Source organism: Sylvia atricapilla, chromosome 18 (genome assembly GCF_009819655.1).
Source record: "Sylvia atricapilla isolate bSylAtr1 chromosome 18, bSylAtr1.pri, whole genome shotgun sequence".
In the NCBI taxonomy this organism is placed as follows: Eukaryota; Metazoa; Chordata; class Aves; order Passeriformes; family Sylviidae; genus Sylvia; species Sylvia atricapilla.
In genome coordinates this window covers 1612454-1639480 of record NC_089157.1, presented here as the reverse complement: position 1 = coordinate 1639480, position 27027 = coordinate 1612454, and the positions used below count along the sequence as shown (strand labels likewise).

At 50.2% G+C, this 27027-nt stretch overlaps 1 protein-coding gene across 3 annotated transcripts in view; it reads left to right on the top strand.

Moving 5' to 3' along the window:
- The window catches only part of CACNA1G (calcium voltage-gated channel subunit alpha1 G), a 143004-nt gene that overhangs the window by 32124 nt on the left and 83853 nt on the right, over positions 1–27027 (top strand). For all 3 annotated transcript variants that reach the window (XM_066331921.1, XM_066331922.1, XM_066331923.1), the window contains exons 2-6: positions 12206–12317; positions 12811–12944; positions 22467–22564; positions 24577–24736; positions 26478–26769. In XM_066331921.1, the coding sequence (XP_066188018.1) occupies positions 12206–12317; positions 12811–12944; positions 22467–22564; positions 24577–24736; positions 26478–26769 (796 nt within the window). The remainder of the gene's footprint in view (positions 1–12205; positions 12318–12810; positions 12945–22466; positions 22565–24576; positions 24737–26477; positions 26770–27027) is intronic.

Below are 27027 nucleotides of genomic sequence, written 5' to 3'. Positions count from 1 at the left end.
CTCTGCCTGATTTCTCTGCAGCACCAAGAAGCTCCCAGGGCAGTGGGCACCCAGCAGCCGCTGGGGCTTATTCTGCAGGAATGAATGGGTGGAATAAATCCATTTTAAATGCCGTGTTATGACACAGGTGACAGGCTTTAGGAGGTGGCAGTGGCTCAGTCCCTGCCCTCTCTTTGTAGAGGTTTGACTCTGTGACATCACACTGTCAGTGCTGCCAGCACAGGAGGAGCCATAGGGGTCAGAGCTGGGCCCTGGCTGCTGCCAGAGCCCTTTCAAGGCATTACAGATGATGTGCCATCCTCTCGCTGAGCTCCCTGGCTATTGTTAGCTGCTCTTGAAGCCTGACGCTAATTAAATAGGGTATTTTGTGCTTAATAAATTCCCACTTGAGTCATGCCAGCAGGAGAGCACCGGCCAGATCCCTGCCAGTGCCACTGCGGGGTGGCAGTGCTGGAATGGTTCTCCCTGAGAGTCTCCTGCACCCCTCAGCCCTGTGGCTGCTACCCCACGTGGGTGCATCTCCCTGCACCCTGGCAAGCTTCTCTACCCGAGCCTTGGGAAGAAAAACCCCTCCCTGTGATGGCAGCACCTTGGGATACCCAGAGGGATCTTCAAATGCTGGGAGCAGGATGAACATCCCCGGTGCCATGTTCCATCTTGTCCCCTTTCCTGCCATTCCAGGGCAGCCAGCCCTGTGCTCACCCCACTCCCTGTCTGTTCCCACTTCCCATCTTTGCAAGGAGACATCAACACGCTGTCATGAAGCTGAAAACATCAAACTGGTGTGATGCCCCAAGCCCTCGGGAGCTCTGGAGCACTGCCTGTGTCTTGACTGCTGGGAAGGTGGGAAGCTGCCCCCGCTGCCAGCCAGGCTTTGTCCTCCTCCTTGGCTTTCCCTGCCTGGAGGGGAGGCCAGACTGGTCTGTTTTCCCTGGGAATATCCAAATCTCACTTGGGCCAGCACTAGCAGCAAGCAGGTTGCTGGGAGGGAATTGCAGGAGTAGAGGACATGGTTGACTCAGTACTCCTCTCTGGCTGCTGGTCTTGTTTGGGGAGAGGAAACCAGGGCCAGTGCCATCCCCGCAAGCAGATTCCATAGGATGTACCTTAACTTTTACAAAATAGCTGGTTTTGTCATCTTTTTTTAAACTTGAGATGTTTAATATAAAATTCATCACACAAACCCTGCAGTGAAGCCCCTGCTGCTTCTTGGGGCTGTACACCTTCCCTCCATGTCTACCTTTGTTTTGTGGGCAGTGGGGTGTGGCATGGATAGGACATCACATTGGAGTGCAGCCCAAGGTTCGGGCTGGAGCGTGTGGGGTGAATCCTGCTTTTAAACTGGTCTTGTCCTGTTTGTCCTGGCTGCAGCTGTGTGGGTGAGCCTGGAGGTGTTTTGGGGTGGCATCCCCTGTGTGCATGCAAGTGCCACAGCAGAGCTTGGCTCCCATACTGAGCACCACCCCAACCTTGTTTTCCTGCTTCTCACTTCCTCTGCCACCTCCCTCCTTCTCCTCTGCCAGCGAGATGCTAATCCATGAGTTCCTGCCATGGATTTACCTGCAGGGCTCAGTTAGACCAAACCCCCAACCCTGCTGAGCTCCCTAACCTGCTCCTGCTCCCACTGCCCACGGCTCAGCCCTGGAGAGAGCGGCTTCCACATAAGCCTGGGATGGATTTTAGTCACTGTGGGATTTTGATGTGGCATCAGGATTTTTCCATTCCTGCGGAAAAATGTTCCTTGTAGACAGCTCAAAAACTGAGGCAGGTACACCAGCATCTCCCAGTGCAGTCACAGACTGGCTGCAGCTTCTTCCAAGCAGGGGAGAAGGCAGGGACTGTGAGCTGAGATAGCCTTGACCTCCACTTCCCCACCTGCAGAATGCCCTTCTTGCCACTCATCCCCATTACGAAAGCTCTGTGTTGCTCTCACTGACAACTGCTATTTTTCTTATTTTTATTGATCATAAACTTCAAAACCAAAAGTGTATAAGATGGTTCCAGTCTAATTAGTACTTAACCTGCAACAAAATATTGTATTTTACATTGATTTTTTTTTTTTTTTTAGAAAGGAAACATTGGCTCAGTTTCTAAATGAAACACTTTAGCAAGCCATTTGGAAAATCATCATCATGTTCAGACTTTGTAAACATAATTTCTTTAATATTCTTCTTCCCGCAACTTGCAGCCGGGTGGGAAAACATACACAAAAATTGGTGGGTGGTTTGAGTTGCCCCAAAGCTGTTCAGCAACACTCTGAACAGAAACTTGTACCCAGCCTTGGCTAACGCCAGCCAGTAAGTGGGAAGGGCTTGGGTCTCCCCTGGTCAGGCACAGCTCCCAGGGAAATGTTTCCTCAGAATTTCCTGGGGACCCACCAGGCCAGTGTCCCGAGGTCAGGGCAGCAGTGAAGGGGATAAAGAAGGTGTGGGGACATGGAGTCTGTGTCCCCCAACTCTGCCTTAAGCCATTTGGACCCTTCAGAAGTGATGATAAGGGCCCCTCCAGCCCTTCTGCCCTGGCTTGTTCCACAGGCTTAAAATTATTCTTGGTTTGTCCTTGGATTTGTCCTCTGAGCTGTTTGTAAGGCTTGACCAGGTTTCCTCAGGGACTGTGAGCTTGTGCCCTTTTGCAATCAAAATACTGTGCTGGGGACACGAAGGGGCAGCTGCAGCAGTTGTGGCCAAGTGCTGGATGCTTTTGGCTCCTCTTGGAGCCACTGCAGCCAGGACTCTGCCTCTCCTCCTGTCTCCCTTTTTCCTCCCCCAGGCCCCACACTGCCCATCTGGGGAGTCCAAATGGACATACCCCAGAGTCTGAGCTGTTCCAGGGGTCTTGGAAGCTGTTTGCCTCAGTGCAATGGACACGTTTCCCTGCTTGGTGAAAGAGGGTGGGTGGAAGGCGCTGTGGAATGTCCCCATTCCTGTTTGCCTTTTGAGACTTCTTGGTGGTGGCTCTGTGGGTCTGGTAGTGTGGAGTCTGCTGGTGAGAGCTGTTCTGGTCTGTCTCTTTAGGGGGGTTCCCTCCCAGGCTCCTGCCCTGTGCCATGATTTCCCTGTCTCTTACAGTGAGCACAAAAGCATCCCTTGCCCAGTCTGGATGAATGAGAATGGGCTGAGTGGAAGGCTGGGGCAGGGTAGAAACAGGTTGTGTCTGGGATGTAAATGGTGGTTTTTGTTTAGCTTGCTCACCAAAACCTTCCTCCAAGGTTTCCCCTGGCCATCAGTCAGCAGAGGGAATTCCATCTCCCTCTGCCCAAGATCCAGCTGGGATTGCTGCAGGGAACATGCAGACCAGCTGCAATTACTGTCTCTCCTCATGTTCACCAGGTTTTTGGGTCCTCACACAGTGCCATGCACTTTTCTGGGTGATTAGGGATGTGCTGGATTAGTCAGCAGTGGTGGTGGTGGTGATCCTGCAGACCTGTGCCATCTGCACTGCCCCTGTGACGGTCCCTGCCCTGGAGGAATCTTTCATGCACTTACTTTGTGTATATTTAATAGGCTGGGATTTGGTTTAAGCTCATGTGGGATTTTGGGGGCTCAGAAGGCTGCATACTCCAGTGAAATGTGGCTGCTGTGGGGAGAGTGGTCCCCAGGGGAGGCAGAGAGCCTGTTTCACCTGTGACAGGCAGGGTGCTGATCTTCACAGAGAATACTTCAGCTCCACAAGGAATATTTTGGCTCTGCAGGTGTGGGCACAGAGTTATCCTGGCCAAGGAGGGCTAACCCAGTGTTGGTGGGAGCAGAGAGTGAGCTTGTCAGGGATCGTAAGGGAAGCAGAGGAGCTGCCAGGACAATTAGCACAGTCTTGTTCTCCCCAGCACGTCCCTGGGATGCAGTGGGACTGTAATCAGCCTGTCACTTCCCTGGCTTTATTAATACATTGATTTTTGGAGGTTTTGGCTCTGTGCAGCGTGGTGCCTGCCAGCCAAGCCTCTGCGGGAAGTGGGGGTTCAAGGTGGCATGTCTCTGGGCATGGCAATGCCTCATTTTGGAAGCTGTTCATGCTTCTTCCTTGGGGACTCATGGCAGAGGAGGGGGAGGAGGAGGAGAGACATCCCCTCCATCTGTGCGCTGCCCTAGGAAGCGATTTGAATCACAGGTTTGCAAAAAAGAGGAAATGTGCCTGATTTACACAGGCTTTGAAGCGTGCAGGAGCTTCCTGAAGATGATCCCTTTCCCACTTCAGGCAGGTCTGTCTCAGAGGGGATCTCCTTGCCTGGCCAGGGAGCCGGGCACTGTCAGCCAGTCCCTCCATCCTGGGGCAGCAGCAAGGGTCAGGCTGTGCTCCTGCAGCTCCCAGTCAGTGCAGGCAGGAGAGTTTCTGTTCCTAGGGTCAGCACCCTGTATCTCGTCTACCCTCTGCTCCAGCAGCAGAGGGTGAGAGATGGTCTTCAAGGAGAGAAGACATTAATATCAAAATATAAATAATAAACATAGATAAAAAAATTTATATAGATATATATGCTTGGGACTTGTTTTATCCTCATCTATCTTTTCATGAATTGGAGAACTCCTCCTCCCTGTCCTGTCATTCTTTCCCCTTCCAGTGTGAACTTGTCTGACCAGCACAACCTCCTTGGCACAGCAGCCCTGATGCCACATGTGTGGCCATGCAGAGCCATACCTTCAATTCCTTCATTTCACCAACTGTTACATAAATCCGCTTTTATACTGAACTTGTGGACGTCACTGGAGCTCTGTCCATACCCATAACATCACTGTTTCCATGGGAACCAGCATACTTCCAAGGGGGAAAAAGTAGAAGGAGACTAAAAAAAGGACAAAGAAAGAACAAAATAAGACAAATATGTGACATATCCCAACTATGTGTCGGTGTAGGATGTTACAAAGATTTCACTGCAACTTGTTTAGGCAGCCTTGCATAACAGTTTTTGTCTTTGCTGTAACAGCAAGGAGAATGACTGGATAGCAGAAATTTAATGGTATCCCAAATATCTGAAGTCCCTTAGTAAGGAAGAGATGCCTCTGGCAGCTCTGCACGAGGTGCTGCTCTGTGTGCACAGCAGGGCAAGATGCTGCAGCATTTCCCTGGGTTTCCATGGGCTTTCCTCCATCCTGGAGTGTGACTGGGGCTGTGCCTTTTGAGGGTGCTGGGTGTTGTGGATGTGTCCTGGAAAGCAGCTGGCACTGCTGAGCGCTAGGGGCAGGTGCTATTAAGGGACATTTACAGTGAGTGAGTTTAAATATATATATTTAGGGGGGTTAGTGTCCATCCACTGTACACTTTATAATGCGTGGTGAGGGAAAAGTCTTAAATAAGTTATTGAGCCTCAGCAATGGCTTTGGCACATTGAGAGTGTTTTAACTGGTAGCCTCAGTCTCCCTGTGGAAGACCTGGCCAATAGGAAGGATTTTTCTGTTCATGACAACATCTTTGTTAATGCCATGTGTGAGCTGCTGGGAGGGAGCCCAGCCCCTGGCTCACAGAAGGTGATGGCTGGTGCAGGGGCTGAGCTGGGAGGAACAGGTATGGGAAGGGGATGGGGACATGCTCCCACCTCTGCAGCCCTGCTCTGGTGGGGCAAATGAGAGGAGTGCCTGTCCCCGAGCTGCCCAAATGTTAGCTGAAGGTGCCAAACTGTTGGGAGAGGGAGTTTGGGGGAAGTTGAAGCTTCTGCAGAGTTCGGTGTGGGCAAGTGATTCTTTACCTTCCTTTCTTCTGCTCTTCTCTCCAGGAGATGCAGGGCAGTAGGAGCTGGGGTCCCAGCACATGGCTTCAGCTGGTGAAAGAGCTGGTGAACTCCATGAGGCTCCCACCTGACCCATCCTGCTGCACCAGGGCTGGGGCCATGCACTGACCCTTTGCACCAGTTCATTTTGGGCTGTTCTTTTGGTCACTGCTCTTGGTGCTGAGACAGGCATGAGGAAGAGGGAAGAACTGGGATGAGAAGCCAAAACAAATTTAGCCTAAAGTGCTCTTGCTTGACTTTTTATTATTTTACATTATATTATATTTATTTTATTAAAGCACCCATCCTTGCAGATGCTGGTCCCAGGGTCGGGTTGCCAGCTCAGGAGTTAATTGCAAGTGATATGTGGGGCTTTTCTTAAAAGCTCCAGCTTCTGAAGTTTGGAGATTATGCAAGTCACTCAGCTTGCAGGATTTTTTTATCTTCATTTTTTTCCTCTCTCTCTTTAAGCAATAAGATTTTAAACCCTTTTGGCTGCTGGAAAAAAAAAAAAAAAACAACCTCAAAGTAGAAATCTAAAAGGTTACCAGGAAACAATTCCGAAACTGTAAGACAAATAAGAACCTCATCAGGGTGTTTTTTTTTTTTGTTTGTTTTTGTTTTTTTTTTTTTTTTTTTTTTAGCTGAACAACGTTTGTTGTCACTCTTCATTCCCTCTAAATACTGTACCATTCTTTGCCTCATCACCTGGGTGGCTGAACAGGGCTCCTCCACACTGCTGGGCAAATCCTACCTCTCCCTTCAGAGGTGGCTGCATCTCACAGGCAGAGGAGAGCAGCTCTGCCTGCAGCTGACAGTCCTGATTCTACGTCTTTGGGAGAAGAATGATAAGATGATTGCTCCCCAAAATCCTCCTTTTCCTCCATTTTTAGGCTTTACAGTCCCTTTCAATGTGTTATGGGGCCACTGGGACTCTGTGGTCCCGCCAGGATGGGAGCAGAGTCCTGCCTTTCATGGCAGAGTGAAGCAGCCAGCAGTGCATCCTTTTAAACATCTGCAAGCCAAAATGAATTAGAGATGACATTTCCAAAACCACTGCCATGAATAATCACCCTGTTTTGGTTTCCAGGTTTAATTGTGAAGCTGCATGAATTTAAAGAACCTCCTGGGTCTGTCTGCACCGGGAGGGAAGCAGTCTCCAAGAGCTGCCGAGCAGTGGGGAGGCAGGGATGCTCCTGCCTGGCTTTTTGCTGGCTCCCATCCTGTGGATGGGTGTATGTCAGTGTCGGTGGGGTCATGCCAGCTCCTGGCAGTGTGTCCTCAGCCTGCCAGCTGCAGTGACCCAGGGTGGGGCAGACTGCCATGCGGTGGGGATGGAAACATTCTCTGAGAAGGGCTTGAATTTTTAAACCCCTTTGTGCAGCCCCACTGCAGGAGCCTCTCAGCTTTGCTTTCCAGGAATGCCCTGGTGATGGGACTGGCCTGGCACAAATCCCTGTGGGCTGCAGGGCAGGAGGCACGTGCTCCATCACACATGTGCCAGGGCTGCCGTGCCTGCAGGACCTTTCCATCCTGGCAGGGAAAAGCACCTCTGCTGCTGCTGTGCTGCTGTGATGCTGCAGGAAGGGCTATAAACCTGCAGCATCTTCCCTGCTTCATCCTCTGCTTGTGATCCTCAGAGGGACAGGCCTGGAAAAGCATCTGGGAGGGCAAAGCTGTAGGGTAGAGATCACACTCCAGTGACACTGGGGGCAGATCCCTGCCAGTGCTTGGCTGCAGGTCAGGGAAGTGGATTGATTCACTGGGTGGAGATACTTAGAGAGCACCTCTGGCATTGCTGCACCACGGAGGTGGAAATGCTTCCTGCAAATGCTAAAGGCAAAATGCAGAGGCTGGTCTTGCTTTTGAAAGAATGTGGTAGGGAAAAAAAAAATCTAATTAAATGTCCAGGATTGTGATGGGAATCCTGTAACATTTAACTGGGCATGACATGAAGAGCCTTTTCCTGTTGGCTTGGTGTAGTCAGAGGCAAAGCTGAGAAGGGGTTATTATTTCCATCTGTGAGGCAGATTAATTCTGAGGACTTTTAACTTCCTTTTCAAATGGCCTAAATTAATGTTTTAGGATTTTAGTCCCAGCCTTCTCCCACCCCCCCCAAAGGCCAGGCCCTGGAAGTGCCATTATGCTTCTGTCAAAGGGGCTATTTCTGGAATTGATCATATGAATGAAGCCTAAAACTCCACTCTCATTAACGTCTGCAGCTTATCCCAGTGTCACTCCTAAGCTGGTGGGACTTGGTGACACTGCAGAGGAAGGCTGTCATTTCAACCCAATTTTCGCATCCCATTTGCACAAAAATTTCCAGGCCTTGCCAGAGCTTTCCTCACATTTGTCAAATCCCAGCCACTGTCCCAGTGAGTGGGGGCTTCTCCTGGCACAGAAGGGATGGCTGTGGGTGCTGATGGGGGACTTGTTCCTGGATATGCTCCCTGGGTCCAAACTCCTTGGATGACTCCTTGCCCTAAAAAACAGGCAGCAGAAAGAGCCCAGTGTCACCTGCATGGATCCAGGGGGTTTTATATATTCCTCTGGTCGAGTTTCATTGAGTGGTAACAACCTGCCCCCGCTTTCCCACAGAGCCCTGCTCCTGTCACACTGCCTGTGCTGGGTGAGAGCTGTCCCACCCCAGGGACAATCTTCCAGCAATCCAGGACAGCAGCACGTGTCCTTGGACCTGCTGCTTTGCTGGAGAGTGGAAGGAGGGGTCAGGGAGGGAGAGAGAGGGATTCATGGAAGGAGAAGAGGAGGAATGGTGGGAGCTACTTGGAAATAGCAAAGCATCAAGGGAAGAAATATACATTAATCCCACAGAAGAGTGTGTGTCCCTGTAGAGCATCACCAAATCTCCTCTCCGTACTCGGCTCCATCAGTGGCACTTCCCCCAGGGAAAGGGCCCCCCATCTCTGGGGCACAGAGATGCCTGCTCTCCTCACCCCCAAACCAAAGAGCCCACCAGGAACAGTGCAAGTGCTCCAACTCCTCAGAGAGAGCCCAGGGTGCAGCTGGACAGAGCATCTCACCTGGTTACTGCTGCCATCAGGCAACAGATCCCAATTTAATTCACTCACTGGTGAATTTGATCCAAACTTCTGCAACCAAATCATAGCAAGCATAATGCAATATCTTTCTCTTTTAATTCTATTAGGCTGGGTAGTGCTGGCTAATTGAATCTGGGACTCTTGCCTCTTAATTACAAAAGGTCAGGTGCTGTGGAGTGTGGGCAGGTGGCACTGGAGCTGGGTGATGTGAAGGGGCTGAGGGCTCTTGCTCTGTGAAAGGGCTCCTTTTTTAACAAGCGAGTGACTTTTGGACGTTTTCCTTCTTTTTTTTTTCTTTTGTTCTCTCTATCTTATGATTTTTAAGAGTCACATTACAACAGACATGCCACTGTGAATTTCTGTGTGGCAGAAAGAGATATTTTTTTTTTAGTTGAAAAGAATCTGTGAGGATTTTGGCTGCCTGCCTTGGGCACGTAGATGGTGCTCAAGATGGTAAAAATGTGGATTTTTAAGAATACGCTGGGATGAGCCGATGACCCTTAAAAGTGGTGACTTTCTGACACCCATGGGATAGGGTGGATGTTGTGATTCCCTGTTGTCTGGGCATGAAGCACATTATTAATCCTTTTTCTTTTACCCATCAGCCCTACTTGGTGTGAGGAGGAGGCAGGAGCCTATAGGCCAGCTCTGCTCCCAGCAAATATTTATCTGATGCAGTGAGGGCCGTGGGCTCAGCTCCACACTGGGGTGGAAGCAATGCCACCTCTGCCCCTCCTTTCAAGTATTCTCCTCCTCCTCTGAACTGCTGGCCAGGGACCAACACTGTCTCTGGTGCTTCCCCAAAGCCCCTTTGCCCCTTCCCTGCCTGCACTGCAGCAGTGAGAGGCATTCAAAGATGCACCTTCTGCTTTTGCTAATTGAAGAGTTTCCCTTTGTCAGGCTCTCGGCTCAAAGGAGGGTCGGTACAAAGCTATAGCCAGCAGCACTTTGTGTGCCTCTGAAAATCCCATTAGCAGAAGAAAGAGCTTGAATTTTCATTCAGCTAAGAAAAAAAAAAAAATCAAAACAAACTCAACAAAAAAACCCACCCCCCCACCCTTCTGATCTATCAGCTGCACATTAACATACTGCCCTCGGCACTGCTGGGGTGCCTGTCCCGGGAATATTTTATCAGGGTGAAGTGTTATATTGGACTGAAATGTATGTGCTTCAGGGAGCAATGTGTTGATAAGAGATCTGCGGTTAAATTTGGGGTAAAAAAACCTCTGCCGTCAGCAAATAAACACCCCTCTCTTACCCTGGGTCCCTCTCCAGGCTGTTTTCTGCCTGCAGATGTTTGTTCCTACCAGACAAGCTGGGATGTGGGGAGGGCAGCCCTGAGAGGGAAGGGCAGGCTGGGATGGGGTACCCCAGCCAGGGTGGGCAGCACGGGGAGGCCACGGCTGTGCCAAGGTGGGAGATGCTGCCAGGGGCAGCGTGTCTTTGGGCTGCTGGCTGCACCACGGGGACCCTCCTGGGGGTACAGGTGTGGTGCTGGCCAAATCTCCCTGCTGGCCACAGTCGGTGCCCTGTGTGAGGCAGGTTCTGGCATCTCGTGGGGCTGCACTCTCCTGCCTTCCCTGCAGCTGCAGTCAGTCACTGGTACCAGTGGCAGCACTGTAATAAGTGCTGAGGGGCATCTGAGGCTTTGCAGAGTGTGACAGGGAAGGACAGGGAGGGTGTCTTTGGTGTCATCCTGTGCTCTTCCATTTCAGCCCTTGCTCATCCATTGGTGCTGGGCCTGGGGCTGTGGTGGGCTTGGCTCTGCTCAGCTGTCCTGGGGGAACATTAGGGCTTGGACAGGGAGCAGCTGAGATCAGATCTGCTCCAAGCTGATGCCCACCATGGTTGTGTGCCCATCTCTGCTTGCCCAGGAGTGTGCAGACCCCAGCCAGCATCAGCAGCTGTCCACTGGGGCAAAAGCACCCCCGGCTGGGATGGAGTGTGTGGAGGAGATTCATGTCTAGTGAAGGCTCTTGTCCGCTGCCACAGAAGAATTTGAATGGATCTTTGGGGATGTGTCCATGTGACTCCACAGGTTTTGAGCCAACCAACCTGGCTGTCTTGGGACCTCCTCACTTCCCTGCTGCACGCTCACACAGGTGACATTCCTTCTCTCACCCTTTGGGAACATAGAGGGTGTTTTCTAGTTCTTTATGTTCCCGAGGGCTTTGCAGCTCCTCGCTGGCAGAGCCGTGGGCACAGCTGGTTCTGGTGGAGGATCTTCCCAGCCCCCCAGGCTGGGGATTCCCTTCAGTAGCTGCCCCCTCTTCTGGCTGCCCTCCATGCCTGCCCCCACAGGACTATATTTAGGCTCAATATCCCAGCCCATAGCCCCAACCTGACAGTTGGAATGTCTGTCCCAATATCCTGTAAACATTTCTCCCGATTAAAAGATCCAGATTGCCGACAAGCAAACCGTGACTCAGCCCCGTGTGGTTTTCCAGGAATTCTCCCAGGATGGGTGGCGGGAGCTGCCAGTCCCCAGCCTCGTGTGCTCAGTGGAGAGGCACCTGCTGATTCATCCTCACCTTCCCCTTCCCCAGGCAGATAACGCTACAGCACGGGCTCCTCAACACCACCCGCTGCTGTGTTGCACTGAAAACTCTTGTCTGACAAGGGCCGTGCTTATTTTCCTGGAGCACAGAAGCTGCTGCTGGCACTCAGGCAGGAGCATGACCCTGCTGCCTGTGGGTTCTGGCAGTTGTGAGGGTGTTGTTCATGCTAGGCCAGAAGATAACCCCAGCATCACACTGAACCCGAGCCTGGATTTCCCATGTCTGTGCTCCTGGAAGCGCCCTCAAAAGGATGCAGGAATTGGGTACCGGGTTTGAAACATCCCTATGAGGATGTGCTGCAGCAGCACACTTTATTCTGCCCCAAAAGTGCATCCAGCATCTGTCCCAGCAGCTCAACTCTTTAAAAATTGCTCCTAGAGGCAGAGTAGGAAATGGGCTCTGGTAGACCTCACTTAAAGGCTTTTAGGCAGTTCATTAATGGTTTTGGCGGTTTTAATTTGGATTGGGAATGGAAGTTCAAGCAATGGCTTCAGGGAAACACCCCTGGGATAAGGTGTGACATGTTTAATAGAAATTGTAATGCTGTTAAAGTGCTTTTCCGTAAAATGCCAGGAGAGGAAATTAATGGTGTGGGGTTTTTAGTTTTTTTCTCAAAGTTTATATTACTCATTTAATTAAATGTTTTAATCCATCACATCAGCACTCTTGCCATGCAACCTCCATTTCAGAGTGGTTTTCACATCAGCTGTAGCCACTGATGGCAGCACGGGGAGAACATGTGTGGGTACCTAAACATGTAAACCCAGATATAGCCTAATGTAGGGAAGCTGCTCTGCTCTTGGCCTTAAAGACCAGGAAAACCATTCCAATTCGGTTGTGGCTTCTTGTGGATGCACCTCTGGGTCTGTTGCCTCCTTGACAGCTGTGTGCAGGTGGTTTGAGAGGGTCAGCATGCTGGTGATCCTGCTCAACTGCGTGACACTGGGCATGTTCCACCCCTGCGAAGACATTGCCTGCGACTCGCCCCGCTGCAGGATCCTCCAGGTATGGCCCCAGCCCTGCTGGAAGCTCAACAGCAGCCTCAGGCTGATGTGGAGAGGGAAAGACTGAGCTGACTGCAGCTGTGGTGGCATTGTGTCCCACATGGCAGGTCCTGCCCCACTGTCTGTCCCTTCAGCAATTGGAAAATGCTGGGTTTGGTGCTTGGATGAGAACGTGCAGTGATCAGGCAATGCCCCTGCCAGGCTGTGCCAGCCCCAGCCTAGCCAAGCCTTTCTTGGAGCGCTTGAGGAAGGCCAGCCATCTAGTAGTCAGTGAAAGCAAAGCCGAAAATATATTTTTTCCCATTATCCTGGCACTATGGGTGCTGTTGGACCAACTGGGCTGGGGAAGACACAGGGCTGCTCTCAGCACAGCTTCTTTCCAGGGATTTAGCTTTTAGAGATGCAAGAGGAGACCTTGCTGGACTCAGGTTTTTAATTCCCTCTCCTGGTGCAAGTGTGCAAGAGCATCCCTCCTCCCTTCCTTTCTTTTGCAGAGCTTTGATGACTTCATCTTTGCCTTCTTTGCTGTGGAAATGATCGTCAAAATGATTGCGCTGGGGATTTTTGGGAAGAAATGCTACCTGGGAGACACATGGAACCGCCTGGACTTCTTCATTGTCATTGCAGGGTAGGTCTGGGGAGGCAGGTCCCCTTCCTCCTGAGTCTCTCAGTTGTTATTTATGGCTGGGCTCGGCACGCACTGGATTTGGGGAGCAGCTGGTTTGCAGCAGTGAGGGCTGAGGGCTGGCTGTGTCATTGTCATTGGTGTCATCCATCCCAGCAGGGATCACTCCTGAGCTGCCACTGCCCCTCTGCTCTCAGCAGTTTGGGAGAAAGTTGATGCTCAGCTCACAGAGAGGGCAGGGCAGGGTGACAAAAGGTGTTTGTGCTGGATTTTGAGGAGCCCATGCCTTGGGGCTCCTTTGCTGGGCACTGGATTTGGCTCTCCTCCCTCCAGCCCACCAGAGGTTTCAGTTTCCATGGTTGGAGTGGGCAGTTGGGAGCATGGATGGGTGTGCCAGGAAGGAGCTGAAACACACGATTGCCCTCATTACTATGTATTTTTTTTCTTGAGGGAAAGTGATCCAGTTTGCCTTTCTGAGTGTTTTCCTTTCAGAGGCACCTGGTTTGAATTAAAGGCATCTGAGAGTCTCCTGGTGGAGGCTGGAAATCCACATGAAAGGTCCTTGGCCACTGGCCAGTGAGCTGAGTTTCTTTGACACACGAATCTCTTGCTGGCCCTCTCCTCCCTGCCCCAAGACTTTTGGGAAAACAGTGGGGGTTTGCCTTTTTTGATAGAGCTAGGGATCAAATTTACTAGATTTTCTTGGAAAGAAGCAGACACCCCTCCCAGCTTGTTTGCCTGGCATGGATTTAGTGTTGCCCAAGAACGGGCAACACCTTAATGAGTTTTACTTATGGTCCACTGCTGGCCTCACAGAGACATGGCCCATGCTTCTGCTACTCAGCTGGGAAAGTAAAACGGAGCTGCCAAGAGCCCAGTTCATCCTTGGCTTGAAAAATGCATTGCTGCAGAGGTCAAAAGATGCAGTGAGCTTCAGACCCAGGAGCTCTCATTGTCCCCATAAGCCTGTCCTCCTGTGGCAGGAAGCCACAACTTCCTACTTTCCAGCCCCACCAGCCCCTGGCTCCTCAGTTTAGGAGAAGGCTCAGGGTTTCCTCCTGAAATGTTGGAGCAATGTTAGGAACAGCAGTGATGGGATGTGGGATGAGAAGGAGCCACAGGTCCAGTCAGGTCCAGTAGGGCTGTAGACACCAGCAGCACACCCAAGGGCTGGAGCTTGCTAAGCTACCTTTATTTCTTCTTGTTTACCGTGTCTTATACTGGAATTAATCATGATGAAGAGCCCAACCCAAGCAAGGCCAGACATCCCATCTGGGATAGCGTGGCCACGGATGCTGGGCTGTTCCCAACTCCCCTGTGCCAAGGTGCTGCCACCTTGCCCTCCCAGCCTGGCCCTGCCTTTGCCTGTTGATCTTGCAAAGCCTTTGGAGCCAGACTTGTCCCTGATGTCCTGCTGTGGGGACCCCACTGTGACAGGACCTCACTCTAAAGGGACAGCAGCAGGGACCATCCTTATCCCTATGCCAAAATATCACACTTCCCTTTGCCTAAGCAAAGAATTCTCTGCCCTCCTGCTGCACCTGGGCAAGTGTTTGGATATGTGAGAGTTATCTCCTCCCTGGGCAGAGCCACATCATGGTACAGATCCCCCCTGCAGCAGCTGCTCCCCCGTCCCCAACACGCAGAGACATTTTTTTGCTGCAAAGGTTTTTTGCAGCACGGCAGCCTGACCCTCTCATGCCTTCTGCCAGGTCGGCTTTACCCCTCACTAAGTGATGGCTCTTTCCTTCACGTGCATGAGCTGTTCATTTGGGCCCCATCAAAACCAGTTCAGCTGGCAAAGGATCAAACTGGATTTAAATACAAAGCAGAGCCTCTCCTCCTCCAGCACTGGCTTCTCTGCTCCTTTTTGTGCCCTTGTGCTCTCTCCAATCCTAGCCCATCCATCCTGGAGCACTGCATCCTGCTCAGAGCATTGCTGCTGTCCTGGAGGGCCAGGGAAAGCCAAAGGGGCTGCAGGAATGGGCCACTGCTGCAGCAGAGAAAACAATAGAGGACTCAAGCCCTTAGTAGACCTGAGATAAAGGTTAAAAAGTGCAGTAAGGGATAAAAGTACCGCAGGGTCAAATCCCAAGCAGATGGAGGGAAATTCCTCAGGTAGACCTTAGTGCAGCTCCTTGGTTCCCAGATGGGCCAAATAAACCACCCCAATGAGCACCCAGCCCGTGGTGCTCACAGCAGAGCACAGGGGCAAGGGGTGAGCTGAGCTCTGCATGGAGGAATCCTGCATCTGAGCAGGTGTCAGGAAAGAGGCCAGAGGCAAACGGGGGCCCTGGAGTGTGTGTGCCAGGGCAGTCCTCAAAACCCAGCTGCATTTGCTCAGATACCAGATAAAGCCATGTTTGTATGGAGGTCTCACGTAATGGCCTCCACCAGCTTCCCCAGTGAAATGCCAGGGGAGGAGACTGAGGTTTCCAGGTGGCCCTGGTGACTACAATGAAGCAACTCTGTTTCTGCCTTCACATTTTTTCTCTGCCCTTTATGTTCCAGATATGGGAGGAGGGAAGCAGCAGCAGAGTGTGAGCTCCCCAGCACCCAGCAGGACCCTGAGCTCCAGCTCTCCTGCTTCTCCTGGCACTTCCCTTCCCATGGGCTGCAGAAAGGGATGTCAGGGGAGAGGAGAGGCAATATATCTGTGGGGCATCATGTGGAGAAAGCGTGTCATACTGGGGCTGTGCACTCCCACAAGCACAGCATCCATAGAAATCCTTCCCAGCCAGCACCAGGTTAGAGCAGGCTTCAACCCACACTGCCCCCCACCCCTCCCCAGAAATCACAACTTGTAGCATTTCATCTTCCCCATTCTCTGAGAACTTTCTAGACCTGGCAGAAGTTATCACTGTGGAGAAGCCTTTTTGTGTATTTTTGCCCCAAATCTGCCTTTTGGAGGTCTGTGAGAGCCTCTTGGATGCTGTTCTTGCTCCTGCTGCCCACTTCCATGGGATGCCATTAAGGGTTTCTCATCTCTGTTAAACTGTCCAGACCAATCTCATGGACTCGTGGAGAGTAAATGACTTCTTTGTGACAATGTAATGCAATTAGTGCTAATTGTAGAGTGTGTAATGTCTGCAACACATCTCTGTAATTACAGTAAAACTTGCCGGAGATGAGAATAATGCTGTATTATCAAAACTCTGCTTAGGGAAACACGGCTTTGGCTGTAGGTTACAGAGTTACATGGGGAAAAAGAGGAGGGGAAAAAAAAAAGTGATGAATAGCATAATTATGTTGCATTATTTTTAGAGGAGGGGATTTGGGGTGTTTGCTCATGAGAGAACACTTTGAAGGTTAACAGGCGTTGCAAGCAGCTCTTGCCCTTTAAAGATGATTCAATATCATTTTGACGTCTCCCAGCAAAAGACACAGATGTACTGAGGATGGATGCTTGTTTGCATCCCAAAATATGCAGAAGTGGTTTCGGTTTAACGCTGACTGGGGCTTGGGCTGGTGAGCCAGAACTGTGGGAATGGAGATGTCCCTGATTTGGTGCCTCCCTGGCCACTGAAGGACCCAGCATCCACTATCTTCCTGCAGGGCACAGGAACACCTTCTCTGCTCAGTCTGTGGGAAGAGGGTAGCCACAGACTGAGATCTCCCTTCTGCTCAGCTGGAGCCAGCCCCACACTCTGCTGCAGTCCCAGCAGCTTGCAGGAACACAGCTTGTTCTGGCTTTGTTCAGATAAGGACTTCCATGAACCTCTGCATCTGTGTAGATTGAAACGGGCTTTAAGCCATCCTCATGAAAAAAACCCCATGGTGTGATTTTGGAGTTATCCTGTGCAGGGCCAGGAGCTAGGCTTTGATCTTTGTGGTTCCCTTCCAGCTCAGGAGATTTTATGATTTTATTCTATAATTCTAACCCCCAAACAACAAAAACCTCTAACGGTTTATTGTTTTCCTGTGAGAGAACTTTACACCAGGGGATAATTTGGAGCTGTAAGAGCTCATGGGGTTCCTCCCTGCCTTCCTGTGCCCACGTTCTGCTCCCCACCAAGCAGGGCTGTGCATCATCCCCTCTTTGAGCTGTGCTGTGTGGGTCTGTGGTTACTCCAGGCTCAGTCAGTTGTTTGGCCAAGATTAAGGAGCCCTGTTTGTGCTTTGCTCACTGTAATGGTAACGAGCCTCTTCAAAGACTTTGTAGGAAACTTAAACACTTCTGGAATATTTTGCTTATGATTGAAAAGGAGCTGGGGCTGGAGGTGGTTGGCAGGCTACTTAATTCAGGAACAGACACCACTTCTTTTTCTCTCTTTGCTTCCTGAATATTTCTAATGTTTGTTATGATTTTTTCTCTCTCTCTCTCTCTGTTGAAGGCTGTAATAAACAATGAGCTCCACTGAAGCCTTCATAAATAACCTTAAGGATGTCTTTCTCCCTCCTGGTTTTGAGTGGGGAATTTCAGGGATGAAACAGGCTGCAGGAAACCCTGTTGTGTTCATCGGTGACAGGAGAGAAAGGGATGCCACAGCCCCCACTTCAACCCTGCTCCATCTAAATCTGGATGCAGTCTGAAAAGCTCTTTAGCTCAGAAATTGGAAGGAGGGCTATGGTGCCAGCCGGCTCTCTGCAGGGAGCTGTGATCCCATGGCTGCAGCAGCCAGAGCAAGATACCTGCTGGGTGCTCTGGGTGAAGCTTCCAGCATGTGGCCTTCACCCCACAGCCCCAGATTGCTCCCCAGGCAGGCAGGACTCCTCTGAAGGGCATTTTAGCTACACAAGGCTGATCAAGGGGCTGTTTCAGCTGCCTGGTTCAGACACAGGGGAGAAAGAGCTGGTGTGGGACTGCCTACAGGAGCCCCTGCTGCAGAATCCCACTGGACAAAAATAACAAAAAAACCAAAAAATTAAAACAAAAAACCAAAAATTAACAAAACCCAAAATTAACAGGGAGGCAGGATGAATGTTGCTTTTTCATGCCCCCTGCCTCTGTGGAGCCGTCTGAGCCAAGGAGCAGCACGTGAGGATGTGGCAGCAGTGCCCTGTGTGCAGCCTGGCCACCCCAAGTGACCATCGGGGTGAAACTGCCCGTGTAAGAGGCTGATTTGCACGTGCCATTACCCAATGTGCAGCTGCTGCCACAGCCACAGCCCCTCTGGGCCGCAGGGAAAGCTGCACCAAACCTGGTGCCAGGTGCCTTTCCAGGATGGATATGAGTGTCCTGGAAACCGAGAGCCTCCTCCGTGCCCCCACTGTGTCCTGACTAATCCCAAATTAGGTGCTTTGTGCTCTGCGCAGAAGTGCCAGAACAACATCAAGCCAATACTCGTCATCATGAACCTCCAGGAATTCAATATCTGGGGCTGAGCTGTGCAATTTAATGTTTTAAGTTACTTTGGGGTGGGTAAAGGGTAGCCTAAACCTGGGCACAGATGAAATCCATGGCTGTGGATGCTCTGGGCTCCATGCTGCCTTCCCACAGCCTTTGGAGCAGAGCATCCTGAACAAACTGCATCCCTGACTCACAGAAACCTGCTGGGTAAAAGAAAGCCCTCAGCAGTCTCCCTCACAGCTGAGCTGACTCAAATCCACCTGTGAAAAGCTTGGAGGATTTTTTTTTTTGTGAGTTTTTTTAAAGTTTTAGGACTTTAAAAAAGATAATTCTTTAGTTTCTTTCAGTTCTGCAGCTGAACTTGCTGCTGCTTCAGAAGCTTCATTAGTCAAGTGTCCTGGCTGGGACACATGGTGCAGCCAGATCCAGCAGGCTGTGGGGTTCATGCTCTCTGTGTGCTATTCTTTTTTTTTTCTCTTCAGCTTGATTGAAATGAGTATTTTTAAAATTAAGCAACACCCACGAGTGCGGTGAGACTCGCAAGGCTGCGAACACAACCGCTGAGTGAAAGCAGAGCACAGCCAAGCTGGCAAGAGCCGGGGGAAATTTCATCCCAGCTTTCTGAAGATACAACGCCACCTAAATAATTTCCCCTTGTCTTTTCCAGCACGATGGCTTAATATCACCCGCTGATGGCTGCGCTTTGTAGATAAAGGGTGTCTATATAGCCAGTTTTGGAAGGTTTTTAACGCTGAATAAATCTCAGCCTATCTCTCGCTAGCAGTGCAGGGCTCTGAGTGTGCAGGGGTTGGGCAGATCTCGGGGGTGGCCGTGCCTGCAGCACTGCTGCTTTGCCACCGGTTCCTCATGCGACCTTGGTCACATCCCCTGGCTGTGCAGCATCCCCAGCACACAGCTGTGAAAGGGGAGTGTTCAAGCTTTCCTCAAACACTCAGCAGAAACTCTGTGTGTGACTCCCCTGGGTTTTCACATCTTCTACTTGCCGAGCAGGAGTGATCCTGGCGATGGGAGCAGAGTCAGGGCTGAGAGCAGGGTGACTCAGAGAAGCAATGCTGGCCACATGTGGAAAGGACTTCACTGGAATTTCTGTGCTCTGTTAGAGGCTTTCTGGGTAAGCAGAGCCCCTTGATCCCTTCCTGTGATGGCCTGAGCATCACTTTTGAAAGCCCCTTTTCCTCAGGGTTGCCACCTGGTGCTGCACTCAGGGCAATCCTTCCCAGTGCATTGGGTTTTACATGAGAGAAACCCCAGCATGCTCCAACTCACTGTCTCCAGGTGGACTAGGAATGAGTTTCACCTGCCTGGTCCATCGTGAGGCATCCCTGTTGCCTGTCAGCTGAGCTCTGGGAGTTTTCCTGCTTGGAGAAGCATTTGCCAAAAGTTTGCATCAGCTCCCTCTCTGCCTCCCACCAGCAGCCCGTTGTACGTCTGGCTTGGCAGATGCTCCACTTTTATTCTTAGAAAGTCCTAAATATTTCCGTTTTCCTTCTGAATAACTCCAGTGATCGGGGGTTGCTGATCACCCTGACGAGCTGTGAATCCGTCCTATTTAATGCTGAGTTTCTCTCTGAGCCTTTAACTTGGCTGGGCACCAGGTTGGTGGCAGCGGCGCTGACAGGCATCGTGCCTTCCCCCCGGAGCAGAGATGACATTTGAATTGAGGCTTCATCAGGAGCCTTTTACACTGCAGATTTCCAATGCATAAATGCTCTATATGCTGGTAAATGTACCTGTCATCTCACCAGCTGGTGACATCCTGACATTTGCTCTCCCTGAGTATCTTCCCTTGCCAAGGCTGTGGATTGATTCTTCCTGTGCTTCCCCTTGCCTTGGGAATTGACCTTAGAGCTGAGGGCTGCTGGTGCTCTCACTGGACTTGCTCTTTGGTGATTGAGCTTTACTGATGTTTTTTCTCTAATACTAAGTTCTCTCAAAGCACTTGAGCTGTTGGTTACCACCAGGGACCCTGTAGTCTGTCTGTGGCTGATCTTGGCAGTTCTGTTAGCAGTGTCCAGCAACACAGGCAGGAGAACACCTTCTTGCTCTTGGTCTTGGTGTTTAAGTGTTTGCTTAAGCCTCTGGGTTGCTGTTCAGCTTGTTCCTTTAAATTTGGTATTATAATTGTTTTTTAATAAGCTAAATCAAAATGCATTTTACAGCACGTCCTTTGCAGCTTACAAGCACTCACATCTCTGGGAGTGCATCTGGAGCTGTCATTAATCAGAAAATGGTTTGTCTTGCTGCATGTAGCCACATGCTGCTCTGAATTTTGCTGGCAGCCTCTGTTTTAATAATGGATGAAAGAAAAGCTGTATGTTTGATACGGGCTTTTTACCTGAATATCGTCAAGCACACAGAAATCTTTTGGGACAGCAAGTGAAACTTGATGCAATGGAAGCCAGGGAAACCACTGCCCCTCTCTTCACCTAAGCCAAAGCTTGCCCAGGGCAGGGAGTCCTGTGCACTGAGCAAGGGGCTGGTTTTCTACCCCCAGGTCAGGTGGGATTTTGTGAACACACTGCCTTCCTTTCTGGTCAGCGCTGAGAACAATTTCCTACTTTCCATCTGTGCCTGCCCAACCTCCATCTCCTGGAACCGTCCCTTTGCTGTGAGGGTCAGCTAAGCAGAGAGGGAAAGTTGAGGTTGTTTTGATCTTAGACATGGTTTGATCATCATCATCACTCTCATTAGAGCCTATCAGGTAAAGCCTCACTGCACTGAACATGGAGGTGTTTATCTGGGGGCTGGAAGTGGAGCCTTCTGCACCCTGAGGCAGCCCTCACCTGCAGGAGGCCAGGAGGAAGGAGGGTGGGTTTGGCTGATCACAGCAAGAAGAGAAGCCTGGAGTGTGCTGCAGCCATGGCAAACCCAACGCAGCACCGATGGATCCTGTGGGATTTCCAGCAGGGAGGAAAGGGACAGCACTCATGCCTTGGTGCAAGGAGTGACCAAAACTTCTTCCAGAAACTTGATGCTAATCAGATGAGATTAATTCAGACTGGGCAAGTGTGGAAGAAGGTTGTGACTGAGAAGCAGAGAGCTTGTCTGTAAGATTGAGGCTGGAAGAACTTGATTTGTTTGACTTTGCAAAATCAAGGCTGAGAGGAGATGTGCTTTGTCCTCTGTAAATACATGGGTGGGTAAACATCAGGGACAAATAACAGCTAGAGAAGCTACTTTAAAGACAGTGCTGCCGTAAGAACAAATGGATATGAGCTTGTCCTGAATAAATTCAGGCTGGAAATTAGGCTTCTAGCCATCAGAGTCAGAGAGAGGGAACCACCCAGCTTGTTTGGAGATGGAATATGGTCATTTTTGGAAGAGATTAATATGCTGTTGCCTGTGGCAGTAGGAGCCTGACTGTTCAGGGAGCCTCAGGGTTGTCTTCCTTACCTTTGCCTGGCTCTTCCTCTTCAAGAATAATCTGCACAGAGCTCTTGGATCTTCCCACAGCCAGAGAGCAAAGTCCTGGAGGTGTTGTGACTGATGACTCTGTTGTACCTGAGCAAAGGTGCCATGAAAGGAGTGAGAGGTGCTGGGGCACCCCACGGCCTTGCAGCCATCCAGATTCATCCTAAGACTAAGTCCTATGAATGTTGCTCCTCTATGTCCTGAGCTGGGAAATAACCCTGTCAAACAGTGGGAACACTGGAGGTTCCTAGGTCCATGTCAGCCCCATTTTTTATCTGCAAGTGTCACCAGTTTTGGTCCTACCTGCCAAGGGTCTCTGCTGGGCAGAGGCAGCAGAGCTCAGAGTCCTGTGGCCCACAGAGGGGTGTGCACCAGGAGATGCTCTTCCTTTCCGGACTGTGGTGGTGCTCAGCACAACAAAATCAGATTCCTTGCAGTATCTGTAACATTGATAAACACTGGGCTATGTCTGGAAATTTCCTCTCTGGAATGTGCAGGGACTTTCAGAAGCTTCTGCCTGGCCCTGTACAAAAACAGTAACCAAAGCATAAGAGAGAGAGAGAGACAGAGAGACAGATCTGTGGCTGTGTGAGCTGGTGTATCACATTCCCCCTCATTGACTTTATCCTGACATGCAAACAAGCCTTAATTAATTCTTCTGGCAAACTTTCCTGATGGGAGAGATGCAGTAACAAGTCCCTCTGTGAGTGCTTGGCATTTGATGTTTGCTTTATAATGTTTGATAATCTAACATTTCTCCACTGGATCCATGACCCTCCTCTGTGGTTTTGTGTCTCTCTCAGGATGCTGGAGTATTCCCTGGACCTGCAGAACGTCAGCTTCTCAGCTGTCCGCACCGTGCGAGTCCTGCGGCCGCTCAGGGCCATCAACAGGGTCCCCAGTAAGTCACAGCCTTATTCCTCCCTACTGGGGCCAGCTGTCTGCATCCGTGTCCCCAAGATGGAAGGGCAAACCCAGATGCTTTGATCTTACACCACAGCTCAAACATTTGCCCAAGCCTGGCAGTGCTGGGTCCTACCACCACTGTCTGGGTTCCTTTTGACACCTGGCGTCAGAGATGAGTCAATAAGTTATCAAAGATGAGTCAATAAATTATCAAAGACTGTCTTCAGACACCTTCCTTTCTCATCTGAAGAGGGTGTGAGGAGGCTGCTAAAGGGCTGCAGGTGATAGGGATTGACTGACTTTGCCAGGCAGTACAGACTACTGGCAGTGGGGGCTGAGCCATGCTGCTCCCACCCTCTCTGGGGTACTCCATCCTTCCCTGGAGAAACTGGGGTGAGGAAATCTTCTTGTGCCTGGAGATAGCCCCCTGGAAGGTGCTGAGGACCCCAGAGCTGGTCCATACAGCCCAAAACCCCAGCATCTCCAAAGCAGACCTGGGTGGGATGGGCAGTGGCTCTTCAGTCCTTGTGTACCAGGTCATGGACAAGGGTCTCAGCGCTGCTTTAGGAAGCAATGAGTGGCATTGCCTGCTGCTGCAGGACAGCCCAGCCCCAGAGGGCACTGGCCATCACAAACCCTCCCACTGCCCCATGCTGGGCAAATCCCAGTGCTCCACGAGGGACACTGAGCACCATCCCTCTCACATGCTGTATGGATCAGGTATGTTAAATGCCACTACAACTGCACCAGAAGCATCCTTTTCCTGGTCCTACAATCCTGGTCATCAAATCCAGTACTGTTTTAGCCAAATTAAATCAGAGTCTGCACTCCCCTCTCTGAACTGGCCCGATGCCTTGATGAGAACTAATCAGCTTCAGTTCTCTCTGCTGATGCTGGAAGTGCCTGGGATTTATTTATTTTCCTGCTCCTGACTCTTGAACTTAATCTGGCTTTGCTGCTGATGTTTCAATCATTACAAAAGCTTGAGAATCCTGTTTGCAATGGTGATTTGTTGTTTTTTTTTATCCCCACTGCTGAACTGGTGGACAGCTGAATTTATCCACCACTGTCTAACTGGAGATGTAATTCGCTTAATGTGTTTTGAAATCCTGGGTAATTTATCTTGTCTTCTTTGCAACGTAGTTAGATGGATAGAAATGCAAGGTGGGAAAAATAAAAAATGAGCTTTGTATGATGATCAATGCAATAACCACAGAGAGTAATTTTAGTTAATCAGGAGTTGACACAAGGTGGTTGTTCCCCAGTAAAGGAGTAGAAGAAAAACCCTGAGAGAGAAGGTGACAGCATCAGGATAAGAGAAAAAAGTCTTCCTGAAGTGTCAAAGTAAAGGGTGCAACAGTAAAGCTTTCTTTAGATAAAAGTCAATATAAGCAAGTGAGAGAATGCAGAACATGTGAAAAGAAGGAGAGTGAGAGATGGGCAGAATATTACAGCGATGTCAGATGAAATCAATTTTTTTGTGTGTAAATGTCAAGCTGAAGTCACCATCAATTTGTCTTTGTTACAGAACTGGCTGTTCCTGAACTTGTGAGAAATAACTGCCAGAGAGAGTCCTGTGTTTTAAGGAAGAGAAGGCATTTAGGGTAGATGAGGGGAAATAGGAAGGGAAGGGAATTTTGAAATAGTGGAGTGGAGAAAGAAATACGACTGAGCAAAGGAGAGCATCAGGATTAAATCTGAGGGAAGAAAGGAAACGTAATTGCTAGAAAACTTGGGAGAAGAGAATTTGAGGAGCAGGGAAGGTAGGTCAGATCCAGGAGCAAGGCACAAATGAAGGGGAGGTGTTCCAGGGGATTTGGGGGGAAGCCAAAGGGGATGGGAAGCTGTGACTGTTCACAAGCCACATGTGGGTGATGATAGAAAGGAAAAGAATAGAAGAAAATACAGGTGGAAAAGTACCAGTGGAAAGGAAAAGGTCAGGAGGACCAGGAGGAAAAGGTCAGCTGGAACAGGAAAATTCAACGTGAACTTTTCCCTTTGCCTCAGGTATGCGCATCCTGGTGACGCTGCTCTTGGACACGCTGCCCATGCTGGGGAACGTCCTCCTCCTCTGCTTCTTTGTCTTCTTCATCTTTGGCATTGTGGGAGTCCAGCTGTGGGCAGGTTTGCTCAGGAACCGCTGCTTCCTCCCTGAGAACTTCAGCATGTGAGTCTGTGCAAGCAGCACCAGTGTCTCCACAGCTGGAGGGAGGCTGTCCCTCCAGGATCTCCTCCATAAAAACCTCTTCTCTTCTGTAAATGCTCCCTGCTCCTAAATGCCACCATCAGTCCTACTTGGGTACACACAGTGGGAACAGACCGAGCTGTAACAATCTGTCATATGCATTTGCAGGCTGTTCTTAACTCTCACCTGGCACTTGGGAACCTCTTTGATTGCTAAAAGCCTCCCAAAAAACCCCTCTGAGAATGGGAGTTCAGGCTTTCTATATTCAGCATATCATTAATGCGTCACTTTTTCGATGCAGAGACGCCCAGGCCTGAATCCCCTCCAGCACCTGGTGGTGTTTATTGCCACTTTTGTAGTCCCACCTAAACCCCAGGAAAAGCTAATGGAACTACTGTGCATTTCTGATGCTCGATACCTTTCAGCCTCAGAGCAAGAGATAGTGCCTATCCCAAAGTGTTAACTTTCACAGATCCTTGAATTTTAAGGCCAAAAGAACTGTTGTGATCAGTTTTCTGACCCCATGTAGCACTGTTTGGACAGTAGTTGAAATACCTGGTGGCTGACAGCCTCTTTCCATGCCTGTTCTACCTACCTGCTTTTTTGCTCCATCCCTTCAATGCTTGGAGAAAAGCAGGTGATTGCAAGTCCTTGATGGCTCTGCCAAGTCCTGCCATGCCTGTGGCAGAATTGGTGGATTGCTGATTCTCCAGGGTGGATCTGGCTGGAATCCTACAAGCCCAAAGCCTCTTTTCTGTACACAGCAGGACCGTGTTGCTGCTGCTGCTGTGGCCAGGCTGGCATGAGGCACCTTCCAACTCTCCCACTCACCTCCTAATCAACTTCCATCCCTCTTGCAGGTCATGCCCTCAAAGGGTGGCTGGAAGTGTCATTACAAGGACACGTCCCTGTAAAGTAAATGTCAGCAGAGCAGGGGGTTGGCTTCACCGCTGAGTAAATCGAATAGAGTCACAGGTTTGGGTGCTGTTTAATTGAGCCAGAATTCCAGGGGTTTAGATAGGCTTTGAAGGGTATTACAGGCAATTCTGCAGGAATTAACCAGGCTGAACTAGGCTTAAAAATATCTTCGCAAGCTTTAGTGGGAGTCCTGGCAGCATTAAGGAGATCGTGTGTGCAGAGCAAGGAGCCAGTTTCTGACTGGCCATGGGCTGTTTCACCTCCCTGAAGAGTATTTTTGCCTGTTGTAAGGCCACCCTCAGAGGGAATTTAGAGCTTATCTGTGGGCTGAATTAACACGGTGAAATGCAGATGAAGGCCCTGTCTCTGATTTTTAGGAATCTTGGGAAGTCCTTGTACACAGAGTCTCCCTAAACAATTCTCAGCATCTCCAGAAGGACAGGACATACAGGAACTTAAACTGACTGATGTCAATCTTACTGCAGCAAAGACATTTCAGAGAAGCCCTGTCATGCTGAATCCTTCTCTTAGCCTCCTAATGTCAAAGCCAGAGTGCTTCCAGAGGGAGCAACTTTTCATAATGCCATCAGAGGGATTGCCAAGTGTACTACCTCAGTTTGTCAAAACCCAGTTAAGGACATCAGCTCACCCTGTGGGGCTGCAGTAAGTCCAGGGGGACTCCTTTTAAAAATAGCTTTAATATCCAGAAAAGGAGATATCAGACTGTGCTATTACAGATATCTCCTTGCCAGCCAAATTGCCTGCAATTGGTGTGCAAACCCCAGCCCTGTGTGGACTCTTTCAGCCCCTACACGGTGGATTTGGAGCGGTATTACCAGACAGAGAACGAAGATGAAAATCCCTTCATCTGCTCCCAGCCCCGGGAGAACGGGATGCGCTACTGCCGGAGCATCCCCACACGGAGGGAGGAGGGGCTGGAGTGCACCCTGGATTATTATTCCTACAACGACACCACCAACACGTCCTGTGTGAACTGGAACCAGTACTACACCAACTGCTCTGCTGGGGAGCACAACCCCTTCAAGGGAGCCATCAACTTTGATAACATTGGCTATGCCTGGATTGCAATATTTCAGGTGAGCCCTGTCTGCCAGCTGTCACAAGGTGACAGCAGGTCCTGACCCCAACGTGTTCCCAGGGCCTGTGTAATTGCACTCCTGGGGGCTGTTTTGCACTTACATAGTAGTGCACAGGTGCTCAAAGTGTAAGGGATACAATATGATGCCTGTTTTGGGAACGTCTCCACCTCACATGCATGGACAAAACCCTGTGGGTGTGCAGTCTGATGATGCTTGTGTGGGGGAGAGCCTAGAGACTGCTCTTCTCTCTGTAAA